Source organism: Syngnathus scovelli, chromosome 22 (genome assembly GCF_024217435.2).
Source record: "Syngnathus scovelli strain Florida chromosome 22, RoL_Ssco_1.2, whole genome shotgun sequence".
NCBI lineage: Eukaryota > Metazoa > Chordata > Actinopteri > Syngnathiformes > Syngnathidae > Syngnathus > Syngnathus scovelli.
The window spans coordinates 4,438,767-4,464,231 of record NC_090868.1 but is presented as its reverse complement, the minus strand read 5'-3'; the positions used below and the strand labels follow the sequence as shown (position 1 = coordinate 4,464,231).

The 25,465-nt window shown below is 45.3% G+C and overlaps 1 protein-coding gene across 4 annotated transcripts in view; it reads right to left on the bottom strand.

Moving 5' to 3' along the window:
- grm8a (glutamate receptor, metabotropic 8a) overlaps window positions 1-25,465 on the bottom strand; it is an 86,435-nt gene continuing 60,970 nt past the window's right edge. For 3 of the 4 annotated variants that reach the window (XM_049761236.2, XM_049761238.1, XM_049761239.2), the window contains 11 exons: window positions 22,486-22,621; window positions 22,240-22,394; window positions 21,343-21,480; window positions 15,024-15,227; window positions 9,907-10,046; window positions 8,831-8,977; window positions 7,506-7,927; window positions 6,624-6,990; window positions 877-1,017; window positions 694-796; window positions 1-546 (listed from right to left, as the gene is read on the bottom strand). In XM_049761236.2, the coding sequence (XP_049617193.1) occupies window positions 497-546; window positions 694-796; window positions 877-1,017; window positions 6,624-6,990; window positions 7,506-7,927; window positions 8,831-8,977; window positions 9,907-10,046; window positions 15,024-15,227; window positions 21,343-21,480; window positions 22,240-22,394; window positions 22,486-22,621 (2,003 nt within the window). In that variant the 3' untranslated portion in view covers window positions 1-496. Of the gene's footprint in view, window positions 547-625; window positions 797-876; window positions 1,018-6,623; window positions 6,991-7,505; window positions 7,928-8,830; window positions 8,978-9,906; window positions 10,047-15,023; window positions 15,228-21,342; window positions 21,481-22,239; window positions 22,395-22,485; window positions 22,622-25,465 lie in introns of all 4 variants that reach the window. The other variant, XM_049761237.2, reaches the window with a different exon arrangement.

The window sequence follows — 25,465 nt, the reverse complement described above, 5'->3', positions numbered from 1 at the left end:
TTTGCAAAAACATTCCTTTATTATAAATAAATCTCCTTTTGGTATCAAAAGCGGCATGCGTCACCCATGTTGTGTTACAGGTTCACAACCCGGTTAGCCAAGACAGTGGGAGGGAACACTCATCTCAGTATGCAAGGACGATTCATCGACAACGGTGAGACAAGAATGGAAAAACTTCTCACGACCACAAAAATACTAACAATTAGAGAAGAACAACAAACATGTTTAGTCTCATAGATTTCTCTTTTTAAATAACTATTTCTGGCCCTTATGCATACAATTTTTCTGTATTTTTTTTTTTTTTGTAGTCCAGTCAAGGCTTATGTCACATTGTCCTTTATTTTTTTTTAAAACATAAACTTTTAAACTTACGGTTGGACCAGCGAATGGCAAGAACACCCCCCCTCCCCATTTAAGTGAAATGTTACAAAATGTCTCATGCTTGGATTCTGCCTGTTGGTCCATTGGTCCGCTAAGCTCGTCATCTCGTCTGGTTTCAGGTGGCGTGATTGCTGTAGCTGACATATGTCGTCTTCGTAGATGAAGCTGCGGGACAAACCAAGTAACTTTTTAAAGGCCGCGTCTCACTGAACAACTGGAGAAATTGTTTGCAACTGTTTGCAACCTTTTGGGAATCCTGCCGAAATAGCAACATTTGCTACGGGAATTAGCAGCAGTAAAAAGAAGCCTTACTGTTGGTCTCCATGCTCTCACACAGCTCAGTCTTCACTTCTCCATTGGGCCGATCTCCCTTCTGCGACAGCTTCCCCGACATGGCGGCGGCGGTCACAATGGCCTGCGCCGTTAGGATTTGGCAAAAAATTCAAGTGAGGCTCTGAAAAAGCGCCGGGCGCAGATTTTTTTTTTTTTTTTTACCTTGAAACTGCGCTTCCGTTTGGGCACGTTCTGCTCGGGGTGGAAGAGGATGATGTAGACTTTGGGCATGTAGAGCATCCCCAGAGAAACAGAAGCCGACAGACTGAGCGAAACGGTCAGGGTGGTAGTTTGGATGTACATCTGCAAAGAAAAAGCCACAATGGCCGCTTACCACAGTGATCTTGATTGGACTACTAAAATCTAAATAAATGATTAAAAAAATTAATTTGAAATTTTAAGAGCCCCCTGAGCCTGCAGATACGATTGTATCTTAAAATCTTGGCCATTATTCCCATTTCCAAGAACAGTTTTTTTAACGACGTATCACATGTTACCACAAGGTGGCGCAAATCTCCTGCAAACTTGTCAATGGAACAGCTGCTTTGTTTAGAGTTTACAGAGGAATTTGCGCCACCTTGTGGCCACTTGGCCATGTGATACACTGTTAAAAAAAGTTCGTGAAGATTTGATGATTGTCCAATGTTTTAAGGGACAATCATATCTGGAAGAACATCAATCAGACAGGCGCAAGAACAAAAAACAGGAGTAGTAAGGGGTTAACGACAAATACACTTCACTTTCTCATTCATAGGCACATAAAAGTATGCAACGGGCGCAAACACATTCCTCGCTGTGTTTATTTTGCTTGGGCTAAACAAGCACACACTTTTAAGGTTTATTAGCTTCCCATTTTCAGGTGACAGCAAGTGGTTCCACAAGGCAAAATGGCCGCCTCCTGAGATGCATTTAAAAAAACTGGTGGAGTCATAACCGGCAAACTCGCAATTACTCAAAACATCGTGTTTAGACGAGTGGGGAAGCATAAATTCTCAGCAAGCCCAAATTCTATTCATATTGCCACCACCGACTTGATTACACGGGAGCGTTTTAATTGCCATCTCGAGAGGAGTCGCCGTCTTTTGTGTCAATGATAAAAAAGTGCTCGGGATGATTTAACCTTGTTATTTTTTAATTAGCGCTCCGAGTGAAGCCTCCAAGCAGACTTTATTACAATGCTCCGCACAATCATGACAGAACATGATAGTTGCGCTGCTCGTTCAGAGGCCCTTAAACGGTAAACGCGTGTCCTAAAAGAGAAAAAAGGAAGCGTTGTGATGTTTTGTCCTCGTACTGGATTGGATTTCAGACAATCTAATGTGCCCGCGACTATGAACAGGATAAGAGCTATAAAAAAAAAGTCGAAAAGTCGTTTTGCTTAATCCTTACTCTCGCTTTACAGCAATTACGTTACCGTGGCGACATATCTGCGCTGCCTTCCGAAGCGTATTAAAGTCAGGGCGCGTGATTGGGATAAAATCTAATTCCCGTGAAAACGTGCAGAGTCGTCGAGATGACGTCGGATGATGTCAGGATACCAAAACGGCGGCATCATCTGCAAAAGTGGTGCCTTGAGATAAGCGGGAGCACACTTTCATTTGCATAATTTAAAAAATAAAATACTTTGGCAGATAGTGAACAATTCTCCGGAACAAGACTTCAAGCTTTTTTTTTTTGCCACTCCCTGTTAAACTTTGTTGTCAAACTAAATGTAAAGTGGTGAGAATTATTTTTTTACCAAGTCACTTCGCTTAATGCTAACACGCGATTAATAACGCTTGCTGCACTGTGGTAGCTTTAGCTTTGAGCGACATATATAACAAATGGCAGCAACACATGTAGACAGACAATATAACAATGCTAGCAGGGTTCTATTCTTTATCCTCTGCAAAGAGCAACCAATATGACTGCAACTGACTAAGCATTTGAGACTCGCCTTCGTTTCCAATTTGATACAAATATTTCACAAACTCATTTTTACACATGCTTCATTTGATGAGTTTTAGGGCGTTGAGGATTCTGTAACATTAGCCATACATCATACTACCCCCTGGTGGCCAAGGCTGAAAAAGCAGCACAGTTTCCATATGAAATGAAGCAGAAAAAATGTGGCTATCAAATGCACGCCAGCTTGCTTGAATATGCGAGATCCTTTTAAAACTGTCATCACGCCTCTCCTCCCCCCCGTGAATTACCTTCTGTCGGAGGCTGCTAAAATTCACTGCCTGAGCAAATACCGGGAGGGGAAGACAAAGCCGTGATGCAACAGCTGCCTGCACGTGAGCCAAAGTCAACCGAGACAGGTCGGGAACACCTGAAACAAACTCCCACGATTCGCTTGCGTCAACCTTCTTTCGCTCCCATTTCACTCTTTGCATCATTTAGCATGGCGCTAATTCGTTTAGGTGTCCTTGGCAGGTGCCTGTCCCTGCGACAGTATAGGACGCCTCCGGGCCCTGCGAGGGAACTGTACGGCCATTTTTATTCGCGGAGCGGGACCGAGCCGCTTTGTGGATTTAATTGACAGCCAGTATCCGTCTCCCACCGCCCGCAATGGGACCACTCATCATTTTAATGGGGGGCTCGGGAGATTTGACTTGGAATTCATTTTGTAGAACGAGGCAAGTCATGATGGGAGCCATTTTGATTTGATTTATCTTCTAGAAGCTGCCATTTGAATTCCGTGTTGTCTATTTGTCCACTTCGTTAACCTTTACCGTCATTAATAGCAGGCGCTTTACTGAGCTCATTGCTTTTTAGGGTAAAGCACAACAGGCTGATTGGGAAAGCGGTTTGGTAAAGGTCAGACAATTATGAAGAAATAGAAGAGACCACTTCATTCTTTTCCTTTCCTGTTTGGTTGAAACGTCTGCTACTGTATGTTAGTTAGCATGTAAACTAACAGTTGCTACTGTATGTTAGCATCTAAGCTAAGCAACTGATGTTGGTTAAAATTGTTTAGCAATAACCAAAACAATAAAAAAAACATTCATTCTATGTATTACTATTTTCTATATAGTTTGAGGGTGACAAAGTTTCATCCCTCCTTTTGTTTCGGACTCAGCGATGATTACATTGACAAACTAAAAGACTCCCATCACCCAGTTGACATTTTTTCCCCTTCAATATGACACGGTGATATTAAAAAGAAAAAACACAGGCCTAATAACTCTACGTTATGTCAGGGCATCGCTTAATTGGGCCCCGGCGTGGCTGCTTCTGTCCACGACGGCTTCATTATCTTCTACAAAAGACTACTTAGAGATTTCCGGCTACTTTGTGTGGATGTAAAGGCTTCTTTATGTTAATAAAAAAAAAAAAAAAGGACATCTTTGTGCTCTTACTGGACACAAGATGTGAGGAGGCCCAGCGCCCCCGCTTTGCACGCCACTGCTTAAACGACTGCTACAAATAAATAATTCAATGGCACATTTTTTTTCCTGCCTCTTGTACACTTAGTTTAGTTTCCCCGAGTTGATTTCACCACCCTGTCTGCTTCTCCTTTAGCACTTCACACGACTTTTGGATTGATTACTTTGGCGAGCCATGCTTAGGGGATCGGATTGGTCATTCGCTCTCCAGAAGGACCGCAGCCGCCGCCATAAATCTATCTGATGGATTTGTGTGGAGCCTCAGAGAGATTGGACGGCATCCGTTTGCTGTTCCCTGCTCAAAAAAGGGGAAGATCCTGATTACGTGCGTGTCCGTACTAATCGCGCTGCCTATAGCTGGGGGAAAAAATAAAAAAAGAGTGAAATGTGCGCTTGACTCACGCTACACACTTCACCTCTTCTCCCCTGTGTAATTTGTCGAGTCCCTTCAACCTCGCCTCATTCCTCCCATCCCACCTTGCTATTACGACACTACGGCTCTTCTCGCCGCTCTCATCCCTCCCCGCGGCACTCGTCCGGACCCACTCGGAATGCTCGACGCGGCTCTGAGTCACTGGCTACGAGAGCGATGAAAAACAAAGCGAGATGGGAGAGGGAAAGGTGTCAAGGCAAGTATTGTTTGGAAATGGGTCAAAGGGAAAGATTTAGAAACTTTCGTATTTTCTCCAATTCTTTTTGTGTATTCCTCATCACGCTTGTGCTTGCCTTCCTCATTTCCAGACATTACTTCCAGCAGTCGGGGAAATAACATGCAAATGACTTGGCATTAATCACCAGCCAGCCTTCTATGCACAAAAGCTACGCGCCCAAATTCTTAATCATTCTTCAAGCGTAAATTATCCAAAATTAAAGTGGAAACAAGTACTTGGGCATGGATCAAGATTCAAGTAGAACTAAGGCAACATTATTAAAAAAAAAAAATTGAAATCATGGTCACAGTTGCGCAATAAAGCGCAGGAAACGTAGTCATTTTTTGCAGAGGATAAAGAATACATGCCTCAAATAAATAAAAAACTATCATTGCAAATTGTGTTAGCATGGCTATGTGATAGCAATAAGCTAACCCTATAAGGCATTTGTGTAATTGGGATTAAACATGTAATCCTCTTTTGTTTAATATTTAGTTTGACAGCAAACTTGTGGCATTAAAAAGCTTACAGTGGCATCGTTTGTCTTCGTTTCCGGTGAGCTCGGCATGACGTGTCAAATCGCTCCACGGGCGTCTAATTCCGCAGTAAATATGAGTAATCGAGCACAGATTACTTCTGTCATTGCCGTTACGACAAGCTCGGGCGGGAAACGGTAGGTGATGACGACAGTGCCATTTGAACGTTGATCATAATGTGAGCCCACCTGAGCGTAACTCGACTCATTAAAAGCCCCCCCCCCCCATCAGCAAATCACATCATTACCTGTTTATTCCCTTCCTCTTCCCCTCTCAAGCAGCCAAACGCCTCGCATTGGACACCGTATTCCAATTAGAAGGGACACATAAAAGCGTCCACTTGGTGGATATCCCAATTACACACAGCACGCCGGCGCACAAAAACACACAAAGTCGCGCAATCTAATTAGGTGAGTAAACGTCAAGAGAGCCGATGTGAGAATACGCTGGGAGATATTAGGTGTGTTGCCTAAATGACACCCAGGTGGCAAAATGTATGCGAGGTCGTGACCTCATTAGGTGTGGATCAGCAGGAAGAGAAGATTTGAATATTCATGAGGAGGCGTGTCCGGGCGGATTCATCGAGTATCAAAACTCCCTTAGCTAAAGTTAGCGACAGCGTGAAAGATGCGGGCTTCTAAGTTGCCACGGTTACAGAGCGCTCGCTATCCCGTATAAGCGCTTAGACATTGTTTCTCTGTCAGCGCCAGCCTCCGGAGAAAAATGGGGCCGGGGTACAGGCAAAAAAAAGGGATGAATAATAAAAAAATATATCTATGTAATAAAGGCTTGAGTGACACTCCGAAGTAGGGAAACATTTTACCCGCCGGCTCTTCCTCGGTAGGAGTGGGAGGCAAGTCGTGAAGCTTCAGCGGACTCGACGGGAGCGGGCTAGTTTTCAAGAGGAAGATGACAAAATGGGGCGGACTGGTGACATTTTCGAGTGCACGGCTCCAACCAAAAGAACCCTTTGGCTTTTTTGAAGTTTTATTTTAAAACACACCATTGTTAGATGCCTTGATTCACGTGCAAATCTAAAAACTACACGCGCTTAAGCTCAGCCGGCTAGACTTGACATATTAGCAGAGCGACAACGGCCACAACAGAATCGCCTAAAGCGGCATATTTGATTTCCAAAACCGGTTTCGGCGAGGGAGAGAGAACGCATTCGTTCCGCACCGGTGACGGGCGAAAATCCATAACTGTAAAATGAAATGTAATAACGTTGTAAAATACGCAGAGGAGACTTTAGCCGTACCCACGGGAAGCCCATAAACATATCGTGACCACTAACCTGTCGCTGACTTGTTGATAAGATAGGCACAAAAGTATTGGGACACCCAGGTGCTTACCCTCTCCGCAGACTGCGACGTTCCAAAGAAGATGGGGATGAAGGCAAGCCAGATGATACAGGTGGTGTACATGGTGAAGCCGATGGGCTTGGCCTCATTGAAGGTCTCGGGCACGCCGCGTGTCTTGATGGCGTACACCGTGCAGGTGACCATCAGCAGGATGGAGTAGCCCAAGGAGCAGATGAGCGACAGATCCGAGATGTCGCACTTGAGGACCCCGCGCGCCGACCTGGGGTCCTGGGTCCGCTGCTCGCCGTAGTCCACCACAGTGTGCGGCGGGTCCACGGCGAACCATAAGAACACACCCAGCAGCTGGACCGAGATGAGGGAGAAGGTGATGACCAGTTGCGAGGCCGGGGAGATGAACCTGGGACGGGAGAGAGAAATACAGATGTTGCTTTCTATGGGTGTAAAAAGCAGGGCGGACAGGAATGAGCATGTCTCCAGCAAAAATTAGGTAATAAGAAACTAGGAAATAATATGCCGCCCTCTAGTGGTCGATGGTGAAATTACACCCAGAATAAACAGGAAGCGGAATGTAAGATTTATGTATCTTTTGTGACACCATCAGGCTCATGTGTTAATCTGGAACGGAGCATTGTAGCCTAAGACTCGCATGGTTGTGCAACAGTCAGGTCAATTTTAACCCTGGCGAGGAAACTGCTGGTTTCCTGCTGGTACACACTTGAACCTGACGTCCATTAAAGCCGACGTTAACATTTCAGCCGCTGCGTTGACGCCGCCTGCCAGGAGAGTCTCCCACCGAGCGCAAACGGTGATCCCGAGTTCACGCCTGATACATAATGTATGACTAAAACATAATGATGAATAATGACGGCAAGCCCGGACAGACTGAGGTGAAGAGCGAGCGGCGATCTTCACCTGGGCGCCGTGACCGACTTCTTGCCCTGCTCAAAGATGCGGTGGATCCTGTTGGTCTTGGTGAGGAGCGCCGCGTAGCTGAAGCACATGCCCAAGCCCAGGAAGATCCTCCGCAAGGAGCACACGCCAACGTCCGGAGCGGCTATCATCAGGAAGGTGATGGCGTAGCACAGGAAGATACCCGTGAGCAGCACGTAGCTCATCTCCCGGCCCGAGGCCCGCACGATGGGCGTGTCGTTGTAGCGCACGAAGGTGACGATGACGAACGACGTGGCGATGATGCCCAGCATGGAGAGGAAGACGGGGACTACGGCCCATGCCGAGTGCCACTCCAGCTTGATGATGGGGATGGGGACGCAGCCCGTGCGGTTGGCGTCGGGTCGCATTTCGTACGGACAAAGCTCGCACATGAACTCGGAGGCCTGCGGAAGTCCAGATACGTACGTCAAACAACAATCTAGGATTCAAATAATTCATTCAACTGTCAAAGTATGAAACCAAGACTCTGCCTCATAAAATATAGTTTCAATCTCATCGCTCGGTGTGTGGCGCAACAAGCTAGCTAGCGTTGGTGTGTGATGCTATTGTTTAGCTAACACTGGGAAGAGACTAACAAATGCTAAATTAGCTAACAACAACTATAAAAATAAACACACCTTGCTTATTTGTATTTTCATTCAGATTGGACAGAATTTTTGTTAGAATTTGTGTTATTAGTCATTAGTGTAACTGACAATCCAGTCTTGATGTGTACAGCGCACAAGATAGCTAGCTAGCATTAGCGTGACCTTTCTCAAAACAACACCTTAGCTAAGGATGGAAACAGACAAAAAAAAAAGCTAAATTAGCTAACGACAACAGCAGAAATAAAAAACCCTGGCTTGTACGTGTCTCTTTTTTTTTCAGGTTAGCCAGAACTTTTCTTGTCAGTGTAATTATCAAGCAATATGTAATGGCAGCCATTTCTTTTGGGGTCTGCCATGTATGCAGTGCAACAACGCACCAAAGGTCATTATCTGCGTCCGTCAAGTGACTTCTATGGGGCGGCGCATGTGGCACATTATTTTTCTCTGCCTGCTTTATTGTGGCGCGCTTGTGTTTTGTCATGGCGCCATACCTAATTCCACTCAAGTCCCAAATCTACAGTAAATGTGTCAGCGCATTATTGATCTGCTTGCTGCTGCTCGTGTCAGCAAAATGAGTATCGATCTTCCCCCCCATGCTGACAATCGTCAAGTTGCTGTTATGCTTGGAATTTTCCTTTGACACGTCGACGCGCTCGCTTATGGCGTGTTTGTTGACTGGTTATTTCGTCATCCACGTACCTGGTAGTGGTACCCCTCGCATCGTTCGCAGTGCCAGCAACAGGGTACCCCCTTCACCACCTTCTTCCTTTCCCCGGCACGGCACGGGAGGCTGCACACGGAAGCCGGCAGCGATGGGTCACCCCTTTTCCAGCGCATGGCCTCAACCTGCGAGGGGGGTGATAGAAGAGCTGTTAGAAATGCTATCAACCAGTTTAAAAAAAAAAACATGACTGGAGAGAATGGAGAAAAGAAAATAAATCTGCGTCCAAATGACATCTTTGAACTGAATTTACAAGTGGCGACGCTAAAATGAGAATTCAAGAGTGTTTCTCATCCGCCGCTTGGCAGTTTGCTCTGGGGATGCAAATATAACTGTCAAGGAAAATAATTACTTCACGTCCTCATGTGTCGGCGCGTGTGCAGGAGTGCAAATGAGAGTGCTTTGGAAACTTTTTTGAAACATCTCGCGCCGCATGATCGCTTCTGACAGACTACATTCCCCTTATCTGATTCATCCCTTATTCATTGACTTCCCAATTTTTGGGCAGATAAGAGTAACTAAAAGGATTTTTATAGTGTTTAGTTTTGCTTTTGTTTTGCTTTAAAATGTACAGATTGGATGTGTTGTTTATACCCAGCTAAATGGTCACGTCATTTGCTACATCATTGGATATAAAAATGAAACATGAAACACCTAGCAAGTGTATTTCGAGGGAGGGGGGGTCAGTGCCCTCGCAGCCCCCCCCCCCCCTAGCTCTGCCAGTGTTTTTTATTAATTCCCTTCTGGAAAAAACATTTCAATGATTTATCTTGGTTTCATTTTCTTAACACCACAAAAACCTGGTGTTTCACCAGGGGTGTGCAGACTTTTTATATCCAACGAGCTATCCTGTTAATGACTTGATATCACACCTGCCAGATTTATGCACAATAACAAACCATATGTTCTATCACACTCAGCTAGGCACCCATCATGCAGAAAGTATTTATTGCCCATTAGTCTTCTCATCTGTCTATTTTTTATTTTTTTTTAATTAATTCCTGTGTGGATTTTAGTGAGTTTTACACTTGCAAAAGTAGTGCAAAACTCTCACCTTGAGGTGCAGTTTATTGGTCCAGGAGCCGATGACTCTGTACTCGGCCGTGGACCTGTTGGTGATCTGGTACTGGAAGATATCGTATCTCCCCGGCGCGTCTCCGTTCTCGTTGAAAACCACAGGCGTGCCGGCACTTCCTGAAAGGGAGGGGCGGGGTTTAGTATACGGTCATAATTAGCCCGCCGCAGTCACTTAAGAAGGCCGCACTCCAAAACTTTTAAACAGTGTTTTAATGGCTAGCATGCTATATTGCACATTTGAGGGACGCCGGGAGCCTCGTGATAATATTTTTATGCGATTTTCACTAAAGTGCTTTTTCCATATGCAGGTAAGCACCAACTCTTGGCTTCGCTCGGCTTACAACGGAAACGGCATACGTGCTCATGTGTGAATAAATACACGCATGAGTCCATTTATGGCTTTGCTTAGCTCGGCGCCAATAACCTTTATTTCTCTTTTTGTTCCGTTTGGGCTGTCCCTTTTTCTTTTTATGGCGGCGCGGGCCAATCGGATGGCGGACACGGACGGAGCGCAAGAGGAAATCCAATTACGGCGTACATGCGGAGGAAGCGCCGCATTATGGAAATAAAAGCCGGCGACTATAAGTCATTGATATGGTGGGATGCGGCTGAGGATACTTAAATCGGAAAACAATTGGAGAGGCGTTGAAAGAAGTTGAAGCTTGGTCGCGCTCGCTTTGGAGGTTCTTTGGTTCTGCGCTGGCCGTTGACGTCAGTGGAAAAAAATGTCAGATGAGAAATGATTCACCACAGCAACCTTGCAAAGTACATTTAAAAGATATTATATTCTTTTCTTGCCTGATATTTGACATCTTTTTTTATAAGCGAGAATTATTCGAGCCCCGCCTGCTGTTTACCTTGAGCCGAAGACAATAATTCAATCTTGAGCGTTCATTTTTGGCAAGGTAAATAACGGTGTGCTTTTAAAAGCTGCGGCAATTTGTGCAAATTGACACGGCGGCCGGCGGCCATTATGTCGGGAAAGCATGCCTGTTGACAAGCTCGCATCATTTCTCGTTTCGATTTTGCTCTCCGGCTGTCATTTGCTTTATTCAACAGGACGGGAAAGGAAACCAATGAGACGACTTTCAGCTCTTTTGTCTCCAGCCGAGGTGGAAAGCCAAACATCGAGACAACTGCAGCTTTTCGGAATTTTGCCATTTACAAATGGGCATTTTTAGCAAGTCTGTTTGGCGGTTTCAAAGCCACTACTGCCTGGCACAGCAGCTGCTTCTGCCTTCTCATATTCTCGCCTTTCTATTCCTCCAGTCTGTCTCGCCTTAACTTTTTTGTCTTGCTTCATCGCGTCGTTCCCCTTCTGAGAAAAAAAAAAACAAAAAAAAAAAAAAACGACAGAATGGGAAAAAAACATGCTCATTGTCTCGCTTGCTTTGCTCTGTTCCTCCCCACAGCCAACATTCTCAAACCCCTTTTCAAGCCTTCAGCCTCAGTGGTATTATAAAGCTTGTGTGGGCTTAAATAAAGGCCAGTTTGGAGGACAACCAGAGTTCATTATAGGACAACAAGAAAACAGTTTTTACCGTCCCATGTCCAACAATGTACACACAAAATAGAATAACTTTGTCCACTGAGCCTAATAATAATAATAATAATAATAATAATAATAAACAATGCAAGATGTCGTATGCGCAACAAACGGTGCAGCAACACATGTAGCTTAATGCTAACTCATAATGAGAAACACCATAGGCGAGCTAACAATGCTAGCGTCAACACCGTGGTAAAAGCTTTGATATTTTTTTTTAAATCAAACAGCAGCAACAAATGCACAGCTAATTGAAAAATACTGCTGGGCATATATTCTTTATCCTCACTTAAAACAACTTCTTTTAATTACTGCCACCTGGTGAGGAATTGTAACCAACGTGTTTTTCTAATTGTCAGTCTTATCTTTGCGAGCTTTTGACCGTTGAAGCAGTTTCCCCGCTGTTGTCGTTATTTGTCTTGGCTGCTAATCTGGCCCAAAGAACATGAGAGGCGAATTAAGCTCCTCTCAAAAGTTTTTACTGTAGTGGGATCGATTTGGCGTCGTGACGACAACGCCGCCAGATGCTGAGCAAGTTTTTCGCTGGCCTCCCTCCAATCGCTCTCAAGGCGCAAACTGGCAACAGCTCCGCATCGGCAATTTCTCAAGGCCTTCCAAACACTATTTGCCTTCACCTCTGGAAGCGGCGGAGAAAAAAAAGAAAAAAAAAAGGTAAAAACCTTGAAAATGCGGCCCAGTGATGTAGTCATCGTTTCAGTGATAGGTGAGGCAGAGTGTGCAAACATGATGTCAATAATCCCGACTTAGTTATTACCTGCTGCTTGTACAAGAGCAGCAGGCAATAAGAAGTGGATTAAATGTCAGTCTGAGGAGTTATTCATAAAAAATGACATGCACTCAGTGGCAACTCAATCAGGTGCACAATCTAATGACGCCATACTAGTTTATAATATTTCTAAAAACGTTAAAAGTAATTCCGACAAACGTGGTTGCAACCGAACGGGGGTATGTGAAATTGGCGGTTTCGATCCTTTGAACGACAGAAACAAAGATTTGCGTACTGTGTCGCAACATTTCAGACAGTTTTGGACAGAAATAACTTGACATGCCATGAAGAAGGATATTTACGCAGAGCTCCAGGCAAGGATATGCTAGCTGAATGCAAGTTCCATAAGAAGAGAGACACGCGAGAAGGCAATATTCTCACTAGCACTGCATTTATTTATTTATTTAAAAATGTCTTTAATGATTGATTTGTCTGATTATTTATTTAATTTTTTGGCGCAATTTCAATATCAGGTACAGGATAAGATTTATTTGACGGTATCGGGTACTCGTGGAGGCTGTCGATATCAACTACTTGATGAAATTTCATACGTCTCTCTCTTATTATGTCTTAAACTTTGCTTCGCAAAAGTCAAGGTGCCCCGGCAAAGTGCTCATTAAGTCCTCAAGTCATATGTCACACCAAGTCGTCTCTATGCCAATGGCGCTAAATGGGTCGAACATTTTCCGTGATCTTTCCCCATCAAGTTGTTACGGACGCCATTTGTCGAACAAGCTGTCCGTCACCTCATTACGTCCATCGGCTTTATTTCTTCGCGAGGTCAGGTCACTACGATCACTTTGGCTTGTTCTTCCTCTTCGAGATCATTAAGTTCCCGTCCGGTTCAAGCAAGTAAATTCCACTATTACGGACTACCGCACGACCTCCCTCAGGTCATTGTGAGGAGGCAAGTTTCGTCTCCAACGCACAATTTGGCCTGCATGGAATTCTTTCATATCCGCGCAGAAGTTGATTTTCGGTGTCCCGCCAGCCGATTGAATTATCACGCCGGCCTTTTCAAGGAGAATCACATTATGCGCTTCTGTTTCATTTGGCTTCACTCCTGTATTCTCTTTGTTGTCACACTTTTACGGAGGCTAACTAACACTGGCAACGTCGGCATCAGACGATGGCACGGACGAGCCGTCGTCATGGTAACAAGGAGGGGAGGGGGCACGTGTGCCGTGTTATGACAGGCAGGAGAGTAACCAAGGTCTTTGTGCACTGCGGTTAACTGAAGCCGCCACATCAGGGAATAGATTTTTTAAATTATTATTGCGATTTAAAACGCGATTATTTTTTTAAAGCTGACTCAGCATTTTTTTCTCTGTTAACTTATTTAGACGCTACACCAACAAATACATGAAATATATCTAAAATTCCAAAATGAACTAATTTTTTTAAAGGAGCGATTTGAACATTACACTGGAATTCGATTAATTGTCGTACGAAATAAATGCTCCAATGACGTTTCGCTGTTGACAGATATCTATCAAGTGAAAATTCATCTCGACAGGCATCCTTTCACTTCTAAGCCGCAGGAAACGGCGTCGGGAAGTGCGCAATGACTTATTTACACTTTGACGACATTAGTGTGAATTATACATCTTACGGCGCCATCAAAACATGGCGGCCTCTGTGATTGTAGCAGCGTGACACGGCGGCTCACTCACCAGACGGCGGCTGCGATACACCATTGATTTTCATTCTACTGCCTCAACACGCTGCCGGGAACGGGCGGGCGCGGTGTGCTGTGCTAACCGAAGTCACTCAAAGGGGTTAAGGGAGGATCTGGCGCTCGCTAAGCCGCCAATAACTGAAAAACGCCCATCAAGTCCCTGTCGGCAGACAGCGGCAGAATCCAAATCCACTCTTTTGTTTCTAGGAAACGCTTTTTTTTTTTTTGGGAGAGTTCTCATCATATGAATTCCTCCCTGCGTGTCTTGTTAACTAAACGGAGGCCATCTACGCCGCACAATGCTTCGGGGACCCCCGGAAATGAAAAGTTGGCAACGACATCGGGGTGGGAATAGCAAGCCGAAGAAAACATTGCTAAAAATAATACTATAAGGCGTCTGATATTATTTAGGAGGAAATGAGGGAGCCCAATTAAAATTGTCTGGAGGGGGAGGGGCAAATCACAAAGGGGGAATGAAGGATTTAATTCAGCACCTGCGTTGGGGCCAAATCTGCTGTTTATTTTTGAAAAAACTTTTCAAGTGACAACTTGGGACGAGTGCACTTGTGACAACTCATTTACTCCTCATTACATGCCCAGACATTGGACGTATAATTATATATTACTATTAATTATATCCCCGCATTCTGCTAACTATAATACACGAGATTGTGTCGGCCGTCTGAAATGACACTCTTGGCGCAATTATGAAGAGGCTGCAGTCAAACAAATGAACTGCCGGCAATCCTGTTATATTTCTAATTGCATTACGGCGCTTTCATTTATTTCAATCAACCAGCCGGCGAGGAAGAGGGCCGGAGAAATGTTTTAGAATATTGTACCGCGATGAATGGATTCTAATTATTTCGTAATAGATTCACGTGCCACATCGGCCGATATAAATGTTGGATTAGAATTCAGCCTTTAATTGTTTCGGTTAAAAAATGATGGCCGTCATGGAACCGGCACAACCAAAACATTAGCGTCGCCTCGAACTCAATTTGGGCGCTGTGATGACTTTCTGCACGGCTGACAGAACGCTATTTCGTGTCAATGACATTATATTTATATATCCCAACTCACCGTTGAAGTTGACGGCGCGGATATGGCCAAGCAGCTCCTTCCCGTCGATGCTGTTAGCCATGCGCGGGCACAAACCCGGGTAGCCGTAGCATAGCTTGCGGTGCATGTGGTGTAGCGCGTGGGCCATGGCGTACACGGCATCCATCACAAACTGCACCTTGCCCTCTTGCTCGTAGCTGGAGTCGCGGCCCACTTTCTCCAAACCTGTCGGAAACATTTTGCATTCCGCATAAACATGGCGGAACGTACTACAAAACAAAGGGCAAATAATCTGTGTTGAATTATGAATATGGCAAGTCCTTGGATGGAAAAAGCACTCCCTGTAGTCCTTTCACGCCCCGGTTGCACGTGGAGATGCCCTCATAATGGTGTTTTCGTGTATGACGACAAATTCAGGACACGATAAATGTGTGGCCGCGTTTTGAACCCGACCATTTGTGTCACGTTGTTATCTGACCGCGGTGCATAATGTACACGATATAAGGCGCTAAAACATTTACATGGTTTCTTCAGCCATATGGAGGAATGCGTCTTAAACTGCATCACTATTTTAGGACTGCGGTGAATAATTAAGCACAACAAGAAGCAATTAAAAACATACATTCACGACAGTTGGCCTTTAAGTGTCATCCTTGGCCAATGCGACCCATTTTAACTTTTAACACACAACTGCTCGCCTCACAGCCGTGGCCCTTTTTTGCGTCCCGGGAAGCAGACGGCAGAACTGTAATTGGGTCTGAAAAGAAAACATTCCAGAACACCGATCGACAAATCAACAAAAGGCCCTCGAGCCGGCTGCCGGGTGACGTGGCGCAAATCGCAAAGCTAATTACCCTAACGGGTTATAAATAACGCCAAACAAGGTATTCATACGGTGACTTAGCTGCTCAAAACAGGAGGCCGGCATTATCGGGATAGACCGGCTCTCCATCTCCTGAGCAACGCTTGTTCGCCCACCTGCTAGAATAATGTTTGCTTTTCCAAAATCATCACAGAATACTGAAAATGGTCAGCAGCAATTTAGAGAATATTATAGAAAATAGACATCTTCTAACGTAGCGGTTGCAAGGTTAGCATGGCCAAAAGCTTTTTAGCTATTCATACATAATATTAGTCATTCTTCGACGAGGATAAAGAATATACGCCAGTGAGTATTTCTACATTTGATGCAAAAAAATCCATTGCTACACTCTGATGTTATTCGTTAGCTCGCCTATGGAGTTTCCCATTATGTGTTAGCATGAAGCTAGCAAACGTATAAGCAATGTTGCTTTAAATGCAGGTGTAAAATGCAAAAAGTTTGAGAAGTGTGACTCTTGACCCCGTTCTATGTGTAAAGGGCCTTGGGATATTTTCTGTAGCGAATTGGCTCCATACAAATAAAATTGCCTTGACAAGTCTAATTAATCCGACCTCCAGAGACAGATATTCAGATGCAGTTTTGCTCCCATGAAATATTGTCAAAATTATCTTTCCTGACCTTTCGCCCCTGAACTGCTAAAGTAACAAATTGTAGCCATTCATTAGCACAACAGTTCCGGCGTGGCGTGCGCGCTGCCGACGTCGGGCTCCAAGCGCCGCAATGTCACCCAATAACGAGAATTTCTGTGCCGCGAGGACAGAGTGCGTCATTTATCAGTATTTTGCAAGAAAACGCAACCGTGCCTCAAGACGGCTAAATGGTCGTCCTTATGAGCGCCGCCGCCGTTTCTATGGATTGCATCAGGTGTGCGTGCTTTAGCGCAGTGCTCGCCCCACGGTGGACAGTAAAATTAAACTACACATCCGTCCAAAAATGAACTTCGCAACTGTACAAAGTGCCTCGTGCTAGTTCTGACCTTGAGTGTCAGATTAAAATCAAATCCAAGTTGATATTTATGAGAGTCCAGCTACTATCGACTTCATCGCATTGTGACCTCCGCAGATGAAATCTTGTGTCATATTCAAACAATATCCATTTCAAGGTGCTTCTCGAGATAGAGAGCCAGGGCAAGGCTGGATTTTGCCGATTTGTAGAATAACACATTATACGGACTATTAGCACATTTTTTGTCGGGAACGGCAGGGCTGTGATAAAAGATGATGGCAGCTTACATAATATTTATCTTCTTTGTCTGTTCAATTACGCCACAAGTTTCTTTTCACTCTCAATGAAGATGCCCAATAAGCACCGGAGAACTGGAGCCAGCATGAAGGGACAAAGAAATAATCTCATCCATTTCTCTTTTTTTTTTTTTGTGACTACATATTTGTCTTATTTTAAGACATGCTCGTTATCCAGTAGATTATATGGCTACACACCTCGTTTGATTCTGGAAAGTGTTGGGTAGCTTCATACTAACAAAGAATGAGAAATATCATTAGACGGGTTAGCGGAGAGCATTTAACATATTTGAACACAAACGGTGAAGCAACACATGTCGACAATATATTACAAGCATGTATTCTTTATCCTCTGCAAAGAATGACTAGCCAAAACGTTCCATTGAAACGAGCCAAAGCTTTGATATTCTAAACACTACCCTGAAAAATCAATTTAATTTTTTTTTAATACTGTTGTGCCGTTGTTAAATGACGTTTGGTTAGGTAAGCTCGCTCAAAAACCCTGAGTCGCGGCGGCGCCTTGATGGATGCCTTCACGGCCCAGCGTGCAAAGCGGTATTTACGTTTGCCGCGCATGATTGATGGCTTCGCGCTTGACGGCCCGACTAATGATTTCAACCAGCTCCTTAATTAAACATCAATTAGCAGCGCAAATTCAATCCGCACCTTCTCCATTTTGGCCCATTAAAGAAGTCTCTCCCCCCCTCCCTCAACAGAAAATATATATGCCAGTGTTTTGTTTATCGGACCCATTAGGAATAAATACAGAGGGGAGCTAAAGTGAGCAATCTTCCGAATAAAGCACACAATCATTTGGAATGGTCATGAATACATTTACATTGATTAACTTTTCCGCAGAGACGTGTGCCCGCCCCGCCGCGCACAATCCGAGACAGAAACTTTGAGCATTTTTTTCATTCATTATTATGATGAAGAAAATTAAAGTAGAAATGTAGTCCTAAAAAACGAGTAAGGCTTTAATTCCTCCAAGAATAACACAAAATTGTCAAAATAAACAGGAAGTGTCCGCTAAAAGACAATCCACTGCACCACTTTCTCTGACTAATGCCACGCTGCTGACATAAGCATTTAATATATATTACATGACTTTGTTATTATGCGTATATATTACGGCGGATACAAAGAGCTTCAATAAAATATTCATGAGTCATTATTCCTATTATGCTGCATCACCGTGCCGAGCTCGACTGTGTTGCTTTTCTCAGCGTGCCTTCCGTTTCACTTGATTCCCCGTTAGATCTCGCTAGCTGCGACGCGACTAGCTAACAGGAACGTCACGCTGAGGGATCGCCTGTTTGATGCCAAACATGAGAGCAAATAAAAAAATAAAAAAATAGGGAGTGGCGCAACACCAACTCGGTAGCGGATATCGCAACGAGAAAGGTGGAGGCAGACGAGGAGGTCGAGGCAAATAAACAAAACAAGAGTGAAAACATATTCAAGTGAAATCGCATTAGCTGAATAGCAGCTTGCCGCACTACGGAGTGCGTGCTAGTGTGTCAAGGGGCTTTTTAGGGAAAGAAACACAGTGGCGCAGTGACAGAAGCGTAGCCTGGGGACACGAGGAGGAGAAGGGAAAATTACAATAAATACATTCTAATGATCACTTAAGCAGAAAGTTCACTTCGAGTCAACGTTGAGCGTTTTAGCGGGATTAAAGCCATTCATTGTGTCTCGACTGCGGGACTGAAGAAGCACCACAATAAAAGCAAAGCAACACTCTCAACAGGTGTATCTACAGTGGTATTAAAAGTCTACACACCCCTGCTCAGGTTTTGTCTTTCATTTTTTTTCCGACATGGGGAGATTGTTGTCGCGTGTACTTAACAGCCAGCAATTCCTGCAGCGCCTTCGATATTGCCCTCGGCCTCCTTCCTTTTCATCAATTTTGAAGCGAGGTTCAGCCAGGCCTTTTTTTTTTCTCCCTCCACTTGTGCTCCAAAAGTATGTTGAATCCCTTGGAAATTATTTTGTGCTCTTCTCCTGGGCACACAGAGTACTCCCCAATGAGATCCCTCTACGGGGGACTCTCTCTATAGACTCATAGTGACGACAAAAATAGCCTCCTAGAACATCTGAAGTTTAATCAGACGCGCTTTGAATGGTGGCGCAAGTGTGCTGACTCAACTCAGTTACGTCCCCCAGTTACATGAGGGTGTGCGCACTTTTGCAACCTAATTATTTTTCCAAAAATCACAAAATTCTGCCATTTGAACAAGGGTGTGTAGACTTTTTATATCTATAAATCTATAAACCCAGTGTACATCCTTTCCTTGTCTCCCGAAAGCACTCCTAAGACATCGCGGTGCGTCCGCGTGTTTACGACCGTCGTGATCGATGGATGTTTCAACGGGGATGCGTTGGACTACAAAGCATAAAGCAAACGGTGTGCGCACACGCTTGCCCCATCCGGGCGGGGCGCCCATTAGTCACGCGTGAAGGCGAGCATACCGTGCACGTCCTCGACGGGACTGAGACAAAAGATAATTTGGCGGTGTCTAAACGGCGCTTGAGCTAGTGGGGGGTGACGACAAATGCAACGTCTTTGCGTGCGTGGCCACCGTTGTGTATCGAGACGACCATCTGTCTCCGTGCTTCACTTTCAGGCTTTCACAGCCCGATAAGCCTGCAACGGCTCTCCCCCACCCCCCAATCCACCTTGTTAGCATACGCTTGATTTGCAACTACTTCAGAGTGTGCCGCACGCACACCGCAGAGGCACTGGTAGCAACGGGGGGCTTTGTATCTTCAAAAGCACAGCGCTTCTTAACAAAAAAAGAAGTTGGACGCATCAAAAAAGTTGGAAGAATTGGGTTGATATTATAGGACCAATCCAATCAAAAAAAGCACGTTTGATGTTATATAATTCTCACCCCCCCCCCCTCCTTCTCACCTCCATTAACTGCTGCTAGATGACCTAAGTGAGGAGTTATTGGTTCCACTGACCCAGCAGGCAACACTTAAACACATTTTCCTCTATACATTACGGAGACACGCAACATTGTAAGTGTCACAGCAAGCGGCTCAACAAATTGCCTTTTAAAAACACTCACTCACGGTAAACGTGCTAACAAGCGAGCTAACACCGGACTGACACTGAATCGACACTAATTCACTATAGCGCCCTCTGTCTTCCAGAGTTTTGGCGTATTCAAATGTATCGTGACAAAAAATAAATCTCACAGCCTGCTCAGCAACACTCATTTAGGTTCAATGCTAGTGCCGTTAGCCAGCCTATGGTATTTTGCATTGTTATTAGCATTAAGCTAGCTGACTTACACCAGTTATATCATTCAACGTGCAATTCTTTTTATGTTATGCAGTAACCTTCATCTGGGACTGCTGATAAATTACTTGTAGGACGAGGTGTTCAATTTAATCTTTCTTTTTTGGGGGGTTTTCGCACATTTCACTTTGATTGAAATTAACAGCACCTCTTCACTTCCCCCAAAATGACACTCTTGATTTTCTATTTGCTTCCTCCCGCAGGCCATAATAACCACGCTCATTTCCATATGCTCGCCATCAGGTGTGTCGCCGCGTTGACCTTGACCAGAAGGCGCTCGCCGACCGGCGTCCGTGCGTCGATGATTCGGAGGTCGCAAACTGCGCCACTTGGAATTAATGGAATCCGCTGTCCGACATCGGGGCCCTCGACACGTGCACGCCCGCTTGCACAAATGCCACGGCGAGTAATAGATGGTCAATGGGAGTCGCAGCCCTGGCAAACCTAATTATGGGAACTAATGGCGGCCGTCAGGCAGGGGGATACCCGCTGTGACACACACAAACACACACCGAGACAACCACTGAAAAGGATTTACGCTTCATATTACACTGAACCATAAAGACATATTGAATGGCACTGCTGACTCGGCTTTAAGTCACTTGAAGCTACACTCATATAATGACACACGTGGACAAACACACACACACCTACGGCTTGTAAACACACATCACATGGGTTAACATCTCAGTTCCGCTGCTTGGCTTTGTCTTAAATAACAAGCTGCGAGCGTTTTGACACGACAGCGGAAAATATGGACGAACGCAGGTGCGAGCCAACACAAGCAAGTGACCGTAAGCATATTTTAAAAGCAGAAACTGCCGACAGCTGAACATTTTGAATGGCTAAATGGTCGGCCAATATGATGAATAACACGCGTCGTATTATTTGACATTTCTGTTTTCTCACCTGTGCACTTCTTCAGGATGCCCAGTCGTTTGCCGTGCATGCCCAGCTTACAGTTGAAGTTCTCCTCCCAAAACTCGGCAAACCAAACGTTCCTCCTGTTATTGGACAGCGAGCGGCTCCGGAAGTAGCGGTCGAAGGCTGTGAAGGGCATCAAAGATGATGAGTCATTGAGGTTATCGGGTTTTTAGGTTCCAGATTTTTGGTGAGCTCTGTAGTACGTCCCCGCACGGTGTGAGCAGACTCCATTGCGTGCCGCCAGACATTTTTGCAAAAACAGCAAAAATCCATTGACAGCTCACTCCGCTGGGACGCCATCGGCGTGTGAGTGAAACCAACTGTAGCGGGCGCGGGGATCCCTGGAGTGTACCAAACTGACGTCAGACATGCTGTGCTTGACTTGTGGTAACCGCTGACAGGAGCTGCTTTCATTAATCTCCTCGGCTGTCAGGGTAACGCACCTCCGGAGCTTCTCGGGAACTTGGCCCGGAAGGATCGACGGGCCTTACTGGGGATCAGTAAGGAACTAAAATACCCAAGCTGTGCATTTACAATGCTTTGGAACGTCGGAGAAGTTGAAGACACTGCTTGACTTATCTAGCTCAGAACCTGGCCGAGGGATCGGAAGAGAGCCAGAGGTGACCCGAGTTTGGGCCACGGTCCTGGAAAAAGCGCTTTTAAATCCTCAAAGTGCTCTGGGCCATGGCACCTTGATTGGATTTCTCCTCTAAGAGCCCAATAAACAGATTTCTTCATCTGTCTTCCTTGTTTTCATTTTCTACCTTGTTGCTTTTGTGTCCCTCCGAGCATCAGCGCTCTAATAGAAAAATCTCTGGGAGCTGCAGATGACTTTTTAACAACTCTTAAGAAATGTTCAGCCTGCTACTTTCCAACACTTACCGTCAACAGATGCTCGCTTGGGAAGAATAGTGATGGCTCCCTCCGCCACTCTTTCCTGCCCAATCACGGGGGAGATCTTGGACCCCCAACTATCGGAGCCCACCCATAAAAAGTGGCCCGTTTGGTTGTTCCGCTTTGCTGCATCCAAAACGCGCCTGCCGACAAAACGGTGCGTCAACAAAATTGCTCAAAAGATTTGAGTGGGTGCGGAGGCAGCGGGACACTTGTTGGAAGTCGGCGTTTTACCGTATGTCGTCCTCATTAGCGAACATAATGATGGCCCTGGCGTTGGAGGTCTCCAACAGACGTCTAATGATCTTGTCAAACTCCCCCGGCTTTGGCTCCCTTGGGATCTTCAAGGATTGCGCGATACAAACACCACCTGGAAACCAAAAGGTTGCAATGCTTCAACAGCTAACATTAACGGCAGCGGCGGCCATTTTGTTATTCCCCATTGTCCGCGATTACAACAATAAGACACGAAGACATTAGCAGACGCGTCACATTTAAGCTGTTTTATTAGTTTCCCTTTATTGTATCATTAGTCGAGCTCAAGGTGTGAAGGTGTGTGTTTGTGTAGGATTACGTCTTTGTGGCACATTAAGCCTGCCAGATCCTCAACCGGCAGCACAATATGGAAGTCTCCCCGCGTCTTATTTGTTTGCGCTAGCGAATGAGACCATTTGTTGTTGCGTGTGTACAGTCTGTCGTCGTCGCCGCGCCGCTCCTCTTAATCACAAGCCTCGTACTCGAGCGGGCTCGCGTGCACGCAAATATTCATTAGCCTCCAACTGAAAGCCTCCCGGGATCATTCCAAATGACGATTTTGTGTGCGGGCGCCAATGACGGAATACCGAGAGCAATACTTCCTCTAAATACTTCCCCAAGGATAATCGGCTACTTGACGTGCACTTTGGTATTCATGGGCTTGTGTAGCCAAAAAAATAAAATGTTACAGAGACAGACACACACACACAGGAGCATTGGTGCGTTCTCACCGCGTTGTCCTTGGAGCGGTTTAGAAGTGATTAAGCCACAGTTTGTTTGACTCGTATCATCAGTAACTGTCTGCATGCAAAGTAGACTTATCAAATTAAGTCGCAAGCAAAACCCCAGCGCCAAATCCGACAACATCCATCCTTGAGCGTTTGTCATCGTTGTCGTGAAGTTATTGGAGAGAAATCGACTGTATTTCGAATATGTCAGATGGGAAATAAAAAAGGGGCATTGGACAATAAGCAACCCGACCTTCAAATGAAAATGTCGTCATGGTTGTTATTCAACGGTACAGACAAAAACTGTTTATTTCCGATTGCTTCCAAAAAGTTTTGAAATCAGGAACTGAACAATCTGCCTCGAGCTAACACGATTTGAAAGTATTAGCCAACCAACCAAATCAAAAACGGAAAGAGCTGATTTCCCCGCACAGCTGACGTTGATGATAACTGTTTTGTTTTCTGAGCAAATTGCGTTGATGTTAATGTCTTTGCGGTGAGGCGTGCCAATCACAATCATTTGCAGGAACGCGACAACAAATTGTTTGGACGTGCCGAGTTGAAAATTTATGCTTTCTCAAACTTTGCTGCTATTGTTCCAACAAACAGGCCTTGATAACAGAATTTACAAATGGCGGATGGTTTCAGGAGCAGCCATTTTGTTAGCACGTACGGTAACGGTCACGTTTAGCATTGTATAATTTGAGCTCGGCTTCCGCTGAGAACCACAAGCTCTTCGTTTATCTCTAATAACCTGATTACTGAGGGAATGGATTGTGACTAAATTGTAATTTAGACGCATTGTGTCTGTTAACATGCTGATTCTTTGGCACGTGTCACCATCAAGCTGTTTGCTCAAATTTATACATCGACCCCTCCGGACTAAAACAAGTAAGCTCTCCGACTGTAATTAACTCCATTGTGTTTGGAACGCCATTGTTTTGCAATTTGAAAGGCTGCTAATTATCAATCCGCCCACATTCCACCCATTTGAAACAATTCACAAACTAAAACGAGTGCTAATTAATACACGAGTGGCGTGCGAGCTTTGTCCAACTTCCGATGGATGATAATCGTCAGGTACGCGATGTGTAAATTCGCAAAACGTTGAGGCCACTGAATATAATCCATCATTTGTGGGAGTGAGTAAAAGCAGTCGTTGGAATCAATGGGCCTTTATTAAAAAGACTTTGTAGAAAGTATGTGACTTAGCCCACGACGCCGAGACAATGAGCGGCATTCGGGAGTTTAGCTAGTCGCCTTTTGATGAACCCGCCCACAAGTCAATAGAAACTCGGCTATTATGAAAGTCTCTCCTCGCTGCCGCTGCTTTACAATTCAAAAACGCGCAGCTTCTTGAGGCTTTGTCCGTTGCTAGGGGCGCTGCTGCGTGGGCATAAGCAACAAAGACTCATGTGACTGGGAATCCGCGTGTTAGCCAGCTAGCGTACATTCCGCTTGTCGCGGTTCTTTGAGTGAGTCTAATACTCAATGTGTGTGTGCAGGCCGGGCTGCCTTCACCACAGGAGTCAAACAGTCTAGCGCACAAGTCAGCACTTCTCGAGGTCTGAGGCGAGACGGGTGGGCACCGACTTTTAATGCCCACAGTGTGATATGGAAGCGGTTTTAGCCTCTTCCCCTCGGGACTCTCGAGAGCCATCATGCAAACAAGACGAAACCCGAATTGAGTCGACAAATTCAGTCATGCGATGGTGACAGACTGAGTCGTCTGACCGGCTAGCACCTTTCCGCACGACACCGATACCATTCTTGCAATCCAATCAACAGCCAGAATCCCACCGGCTTTCCTTTAGTCGGACGACGGGCTCGGTCGGGCTCGTCCGTACCAGACGTAAGACGATATTGAGGCGCGATTGGTTGGGGTGGGGGGGGCTTGGAATGAAGGGAGAAGAGGCAACAGGAGAAGATGAAAACTATAAGGTGGGAGGTGAGGGAGGAGGAGATAAGCAAGGGATGATTGGATGTCAGAGCACAGATAAGAAGCACAAGGTCAACGTTAAGCTGGGAGATCACAAAGAGAGAACATGTCCTCTCACCGCCGACACCGCGCATGCCTCTCTTCCCCTCCGTGAAGATTTCTCTCTCCTTTCCGGGCAATTCGTCTCCTCACACTCGCGCCGACTATCTGGCAGTAATCAGACGTCCAATTACTGCCGAGGCCATGTGGCGGGATGAGTATGTACAGCTATATACGTGTTGAAGCACTTTGG